Here is a 7889-nt window from a genome sequence, read left to right on the forward strand (position 1 = left end):
TAGGTAGCCCAGAAGCAGGGAGCGCCCTGTAGGGTCTCAGCCCTTTATCCAGGCAGTAAACATTGAGGACAACTGCTCTGTGCCTGTCCTGGGGACCTTTGGTGAAGCAGACAGGCAAGATAGGGGTCCTGCTCTCATAGCCCAACAAGTGGAGGAGACAGAACTACTGTTGGCGGGAAGTGCTGTGAAGTAAATATGAGAGAGACAGAAAACAGGGATGCCGCTTTACTAGGGTGTGCAGGGGAAGCCTCTCTGAGGAGGTACTTGAGCTGAGGGCAGAACCAGTCACACAGGAGTGGGATGTGAGAGCTCTGGGGAGAGGGAAGAGCAGGGCCTGAGGCCCAAGGCAGGGAGATGTGGGCGATAGAAGAAGCAGGGCCCTGTACCAGGTGGGAAGTCTCTGGAGGGTGTGGCACTAAGACGTTTGCAATCTAAGACATTTACTCTGGTTGGTTGTAGGAGGGCCTGGAGGGGGCGGAGGTTAGAATCCGGGACTCCAGTGAGGAGGTTCCCACAGTTGTCTGGGTGAGAGATTCTGGCAGCCTGAACCTTGGATGGTGACAGTGAGGAGGGAGAGAAGTGGGCAGATTTGTTGTAACGTCTTGAGGGAAGGGGAGGAAACAAGGGTGATGGTTGTGGTTTGTCTGAGCCCCTGGGTGGAGGGGAGGCGGTGGTGGCCTGTACCAAGATGGAGCAACTCGGGGTGGGTGGTGCCGTTGAGCTGTTGGATGTTTTGAGTCTGAGAAGCCTGCAGCATGGCTAAGGCAAGCCGGGAACTTGGGGTAGAGGCAGGGTAGGAGCAAGAAATCTGGGCGTCATCTGTGCACAGAGGAGGGAGTGGGCGGATGATAAGAAGGGACAAGGCCTGACAGCCAGGGTGGAGGGGCGAGAGGAAGGGGCACGGGCTGCAAAAAGGATGGGGAGGCGGGCCCCCCACCACCTTGTGGCCCCCGGCTGACCCTGCACTGCTCTGTTCCAGGATATAGACATAAACACAGATGACGAGCTGGATGCCTACATCGAGGACCTGATCACCAAGGGGGACTAAGAGGCCTGGAGCCAGAGATCAGCTCCCCTGCCCCTCAAGGCAGAGCTCCTGGGGGTGGAGTTTCATTTATGGGTTGATGGACTTACCTTGGTTTGACTCACATGGGATATTTGTGCTTTTGGAGGGAAAGAGACTCTGATTCTTTGAATCTTCCTCCCTACGTTTATAAATATTTATTTTTTAAAAGAAACAAGATGCTGTGCCTGCTGTGAGACCATACATTTTTTTTGGTGACTCTTGGGCAGAGAACAGAAGCAGGATGCCAAGTCTGAGCTGCTTCTCTTGGCTCCTGGCTCCTCAAGATGTGGTGAATCCAGTGCTGTTTGGAAGTTGGGGAGGCTCCAGGGGCAAGACTGGGGGAGGGGCAGGGCCCCCCAGGCTGGTGCTCCCCCAGGATCTCCAATCCAGGGGATCCCCACAGGGCCATGGTCAGGAGGAGGCTCAGCGCTGAGCAGCTCCCTGTCTCGTGGCTGCTCCTTCAGGTTGGGGATGTGAGTGGTGGCCCAAGTGGTCCGTCTTGGCTGTGGCACCGTCCAGACAGCTTGGGGAAGAAAGATCCTCCTGTTCAACTTCCCCATCCACCACCTAAGTTCTCCCTGCTGGAGAACTAACAGTGGACAATGAGGTTTCCTGCCTCAAAAACTTGAGTGGACAGATCCGACTCTGGTCAGACTGCTGACCCGGGTAACACACTGAATGTTTGAATTCCAAAGGATTCCTTTTACGAAAGGACCATGTGTGTGAAGGAGCCCCTGTGCTGGTTGGTGGCGGCCTCGTCTGTGGGTGTGGCAGGGTCCTAGGGAGCACACCTTCCTCAATGGTCCCGGCCATCTGGAGAGCCTGGCGCTGCTTTTTCTCTTACTGCGTCCCCCCTGTCTGGCCCCACCAGGCCCAGTCAAGGTCCCTGCTTTGGGGCAGATGGGAGGAGGGGGTCACTGAGCCACAGGGACTCCAGAGGTGGCTCTGCAGGAAGCACACCATGTCTTCCTTCCCGCCTGGTCACAGCCTCATACAGCTGTGTCCCTCAACTTCTCAGGGTCAAAGACAAAGGCAAGAGTTGCTGAATTTTCTCTTTAATGGCCATTGGAAAAATTCTGGTTTGATTTCTCCCAACTCTCTTCATCCCCCTTTATTTGGGGACTGGGTTTTCTGAAGGCACAAGAACTATGGTCTTGTGCCACTGGTCTGCAATTCAGACCTCTCGGTGTGTTTCCAGCATCTACCCACCTCTGGTCAGCAGTGGCCACATGCTGCCCTGTGAAGACTCCAGTAGCCTGGGAAGTGCTGGCGAGGGAGGCAGGCCCCATGGGAATCGGAGGTCTTTACCCACTTGTGCACGTGGCCAGAAGCACCTGTGACTTGTGGGTTTGGGACTTCTCCAAACCACATCCCTGGGCAAGGGCTCTTTGGGGGAAATACCACTCAGAGAGGCCCTGACCTCTTCCTCTGAAGATTCGCGAAGAGTCTTAGGGCTTCTTGAGCTGGTGGTTCCTCTCCTGTCCAGCTCGCTCTTTTCATCACAGGCAGCATATGGTCCATTTTTGTCCCCAAACCTGCTGTTTTAATCTAAGTGCAAGCTGGTTCTGCATTTTTACTAGAGGGTAATACTCAAGTTTTTTATTTACATACCTGTAATCGAAATGCAATACTATAAACTTTCACTGGTGAGACTCCTGAACTGTCTGTTTTCTTCTCTTAGTAAAATCCAGCACCTTCCTCCTCTTCATTCTTTCCACCACTGTGGCTTTAAACTGTCTTCAGATTCTTCCTCATCTCCACCACCTTGTCTTATGTCTTCACTCTCCTGGACACCCATAGAAACTGAAATACTGAATTTCTTAAACATTTTAGCTTCAACTTCTGGGCGTTCCCACTTTGCTGTTTAAATCCAACCACAGCTGCGCTGAACGCAGCCTGCTTCCAGGCAGAGCTCCTTCCATTCTGGGTGGGAAGATAAGATGCAGGGGTTCCTCCCCCTTCCTTGTCCTGGATAACTAACCTGCTTGAAATTGTCTAAAACTTGGGAGAAGAAGATGGTCTGGTGGGGCTGTGGCAGGAAGGTCCTGAGTTCAAGGCGGCAAGAAGGTGAATGAGTGCAGCGACCCTTGTTTTTAAGGAGTGGGAGGGATGGGGACTTTCGTGTTTTGTTTTTTTTCTCCAAGTGATACATGCATATGGTAAAAATTCAAACAGTACGAAAGGCTGGACCATGAAAAGCAAGGCTCCCTCCTCCCCACCCCCCCACCCCCCAATGCTCACTTTCCGTGGAAGGAGTATCCGTCCTGAGCACACTACACATCTACTGTCTGTTTCTGCCTGTTTCTCACTTAGTAAATCTTGGGACTTGTTTCTGAAGCGCTCACATGGATCTACTTTATTCTCCTGAACAACCACATAGCATTTCATCGTCTTGGATGTACTGTCATTTAGTGGTCCCATTTATAGAGATTTTGGTTTTTAATGTTTATGAAAAGTGCTGTGATGAGTGTGTGTGGGTATACATGTGTACTTAATCGTTAACTCAGATCTGGGTTTATACAGGGTTAAGATCCAAAGAGAGAAACGGCTGTTAGATGGTGGATGCATTAAAAATTCTAAGATACATTCCAGAAAAGACTTCCCAATTTCAACTCCCACCAACAGTATATTCCTTGCCCCCCACCCCCACTTGCCTGGCTGTAGTCTCTTCCATCTGAACTGTTTACTAATCTGAAAGGTGAAAAGTGATGGATTTTTGAGTTGGTTTGAATTAATTTACGTGAGATTGAACATCTTTGTTGGCCGGTTGTGTTTCTCTCTGGGACACAGCTGTAGTTCTGAGTCTTGGGGTAGGGACTTTGTAAATCAGATGAAAAACAAGGGGCAAGTCCTCAGGGAAATGTTCACCTTATATCACCCCTCAGCCCCTAAGTGTCCCATGGATTTAGCATTACAAACCCCACATCAATACTGTATTACTAGGTCAGGACAAGGGTTTGACATTGTTTACCAAAGGAAGGCATAGGTTAATAGGCTGAGAGAAACTTCTCTGCTTCCTCCTGTGAGTGGCACTGCTTTTTGGCTCCTCTTGTTGGGTCTAGTTCCCCTTGAAAGACATGACTGTCTTTTAGACCCGTGGTTCAAGCAGCACTGGGCAAGCACTCACAGCTCTACAGACCAAACTGTGTTAAGACTGATAGAGCTCAAACTTCTTTCCCTTTTACACAGAACACAAGATTTGGTCTGAGCGGGCCGTGCCTCCACTGGCTGCTCGTCCCCGATGTAAGGCTGTCCTGCATCTGGGCCAGGCTGTAAGGGACCCGCTGGCAGTTGCCTAGATGCCTGAAACATCCTCAAAATTCCACTGGAGGATTCTGCCCTTTGCTGGAGATGGAACCTCTGAGGCTTCCTTTGGAATGGCCACATTGCTCTTGGTTCCTGAGAAGGTGGACAGCCAGCTTGGCCACGGGAGGCAGAGCTACAAAAGAACATGCGTTCTCTGCTGCCATGTTTGAGGCCTCCAACTGTCCTCAGCACTGCTGGGGGCACCCTCTCCATAGTGAGCAAGACACAGACTGGACAGAGGAAGGGCCTGGCGAGGGACAATCCCACTCAGGAATGAGCCCAAATGTTGCCAAGCCTGTTTTTCAGTCTGGCAGTTTTCATGGCAGTAACTTGGAATGTGCCAGGCCCAACTAGGACCCCTGGTGGATCCTGCATAAATTTCCTTTTTTCAGCTCACAAGGCTTCAGACAAATCACTGCCCATCCTGGGTCCCCTTTTCTTCCTCTAAAATAAAGGCGCTGGATGACAGTAGAGGTTTTCTGGCTTACTAAGTTGTAGTTCTCCACCAGAAATTTATCCAGAGGCCCATATAGACGGTTGGAATGGGGCCCCAAAGCCCTTGCTGCCCTGACCCCTTATCTTTGCTTACAAGATTCACTGGCCCCACCTGCTGCCTGTAGGCCTTCCACGACCTACTCATTGGCCCTTGTGGGGTGTTACCCTATGGCCTTTTGGCCTCCGAGGTGAGGAGGGCGGGTCTTCCATCCAGCCATCTTCGGTCCGCAAAGCAGGTTGCCCCTGCTACTTCTTGGGGCTCGGGCTTTCTCAGCTTCCAGCCAGGGCCTGGAGATAGGGAAGCCCATGCCACTGAGGCCAACCTGGACCAGGGACAGGGGAAGGGTCTGACAGACACATCCCTCCTTTCTTGTCTCCTCTGGACTCTGCTGAGATACTTCCACGGGACTCTCTGGGGCCACTTCCTGCCCGAGCAACTGCAGTTCTCGGGAAGCTGTGGGCAGCTCTAACCCACAACTTTGAATTTACGGTCCTTTCTTCCCCACTTCTTACTCTGTTTAAGCTCTGGGTTCTCACTCCCCTACCCAGTTCCCCACCATTTAAGCCAGTCTGGCACTAGCCGGGTTTGGGGGCGCTGCGATGCGAGAACCCCTAATTGTCAGAAGGAAGAGTTTTGAGTTCCTTACGCTAAATCATCAGCTACCATAACACAGCACAAGCCCGGGGACTGGCTGCAAACTCTCACCTGGCCCAGAGGACACGTCCAGGACCCGGCCCTCGGCCCTCTCTCTCCGGAGGCTCTGGGGGTGTCCAACGCTCAGTCCCATCCGGGCGCCTGCCTTCTCCCAGGTCGCCAACGGTTGCGGGAGGCGGAGAGCACCCCTCCCACCCTCCTCCAGACCCTCAAGGCAGGCGCTCAATGGCGCCTGCGCGGTGCAGCGGCCTGGCACGTGTTCTGCGCCCAGCGCATGCGCCTGGGAACGTCACGAGCCTGCCTACGTGCCCGAGCCCGGGTGGGCGGGCGTCCGAGCCTCAGACGGCGTGAGGGTAGGGAGTTGTGAGCAAACCCGGCTGTACGAGGCCCGCCCGGGGCCCCGCTTGGGGACGGAGGCCTCGAGGGTCCCACATCCTAGGGCCAGCGGAGGGAAGGCCTAGGGGATCCAGTGTCCGGCTCAGACCCCAAGCAGAGAAGTGGGGAATTTTTTCCGCTGGAGTCTGCGTATTAAGCCCGGGCACAGGTGAAACCTTTTACCCGGTAGTTTTCCAACTTTTTGTGGTCACTACAGGAGACTTTTTGGTATAGATGTCCTTGATGGTGTGGTGCTTTTACGTCTGCAAGATAGAGGACCTGGGAAGGAAGCTGCATGTGTTTTTTTGTTTTTTGGTTTTTTTTGCGGTACGCGGGCCTCTCACAGCTGTGGCCTCTCGCGTTGCGGAGCACAGGCTCCAGAAGCGCAGGCTCAGCGGCCATGGCTCACGGGCCCAGCCGCTCCGCGGCATGTGGGATCCTCCTGGACCGGGGCACAAACCCGTATCCCCTGCATCGGCAGGCGGACTCTCAACCACTGCGCCACCAGGGAAGCCCGAAGCTGCATGATTTACATTTTGAAATACCCTTTCCAGGTAATTTCCCCTGAAGGTCCAGACCTCTGACTCTCGGGACCTGAGGCCTCTTGCGTTTCACGACCTCGGCTCACAACTTGCTTTTCTGCTGGTTTGTCTGTCCTTGGCCTGGTTTATGGTGTTTCTTGAAAGGTTTTGGGGTTTCCTATCATGTTTAAGAAAGTCCTTCCCCCTCTACTCACCTGCAAACATTCTCTTGCATTTTGTTGCACTGTATTAAAGTTTTTTGTGTCAACCTCCACTCCCTGTGGGAAATATTTTAGTATCTGCGGTTAGGCAGGAGTCAGACTTTGGTTTTGGTTTTTCCAGATGGAAATTCACTTATGCCACCTCCGTTTCTTAAACGAACCACCTAGGTCATTATTTATATTCATTCTATTTGGTTTTGGACCTGTTGGGCTTGAGATGACCCTTACATATGTCAAGGGAGACAGTCTGTTACCAGCTGGACAGGCGATTCCGACGCGAGGGGTGAGGTCCTAGCTGAAACTACTTTGGGGGCGTCATTAGCATCTAGATGGATCAATCTCCCTCGCTGTTTTTCTTATTAAAATAGTTTTCCAGGCTATTCTTAGAATTTCTTCTCTCATGAAATTTAAAATCACGTAATCCAATTCTCTCCCGTCCCTGCCCGCCTCCACAACAAGTTCCATTGGGATTTAAATTATAATTGCATTAAATTTAGATGTAAGTTATGGGAGAGTTGACATTTTTATGATTTTAAATCTCCCTAGACGATACAAAATGGTTTTCCATTTGTTTGACTCCTTTTAGATCTTCCAATAAGATTTTATTTCTTCATATGGGTTATGTAACTTTCTCATTTTATTCCTGTTTTATGTTATTTGTCACTATTGTGAATGGAATTTTCCCCCCATCTCTATTCCTGATTATTAATATATAGAAAAGCAAATTGTTTAATATAATTTATTTTCTATCTTATAAACTCTGGTAGTTTTCAAAATAAACTTGTATTTTTAGATAAAATGTGCAAATTTGCCAGTATGCTAGTTTTAATTGCCGAACCTCTGAAACAGTGTTGAGTAATTAATTATCCAGGTCTTTTTTCTGATGAGGATGGAAATCCACATGTTAGGGTTGAGCAGAATATTGTCTGTTGGTTTTGGTGACTGGTCTTTAAAGTGTGGAAAGAGTTTTTTCTGTTTTTGTTGATGCTGTTGTCTTGTTTTTTAAACTTGGGGCTTCTGGGATGAAGCCGTGGCTGCCAGTCTTGTCTGAGTTGAGCACCAGGGGGCACCAGTTACACAGAATGAAATGTGGGTTGTGAGGCCCCCATCCCCATCTCCCATCGTCAAATGCCTTTCAGCATCTATTGATAAAATCATATGGGGTTTTTCTCCTTTAAGCTACTGTTTTAGCGATTATTCTTATTAGGCATTGAGCAGCTACAAAAGAATACTGTATAAAATATTTATAA

At 50.6% G+C, this 7889-nt stretch overlaps 1 protein-coding gene across 6 annotated transcripts in view; it reads left to right on the forward strand.

Moving 5' to 3' along the window:
- The window catches only part of MORC2 (MORC family CW-type zinc finger 2), a 41595-nt gene extending 38869 nt beyond the window's left edge, over positions 1-2726 (forward strand). For 3 of the 6 annotated variants that reach the window (XM_060311145.2, XM_060311144.2, XM_060311147.2), the window contains one exon: positions 460-942. In XM_060311145.2, the coding sequence (XP_060167128.1) occupies positions 460-561 (102 nt within the window). In that variant the 3' untranslated portion in view covers positions 562-942. Of the gene's footprint in view, positions 1-459; positions 943-979 lie in introns of those variants that run through there. The other 3 variants (XM_030860819.3, XM_030860824.2, XM_030860823.3) reach the window with 1 other exon arrangement.
- Positions 2727-7889: the final 5163 nt, after the last annotated feature.

The sequence above is a fragment of the Globicephala melas genome, chromosome 13 (assembly GCF_963455315.2).
Source record: "Globicephala melas chromosome 13, mGloMel1.2, whole genome shotgun sequence".
Lineage (NCBI taxonomy): Eukaryota > Metazoa > Chordata > Mammalia > Artiodactyla > Delphinidae > Globicephala > Globicephala melas.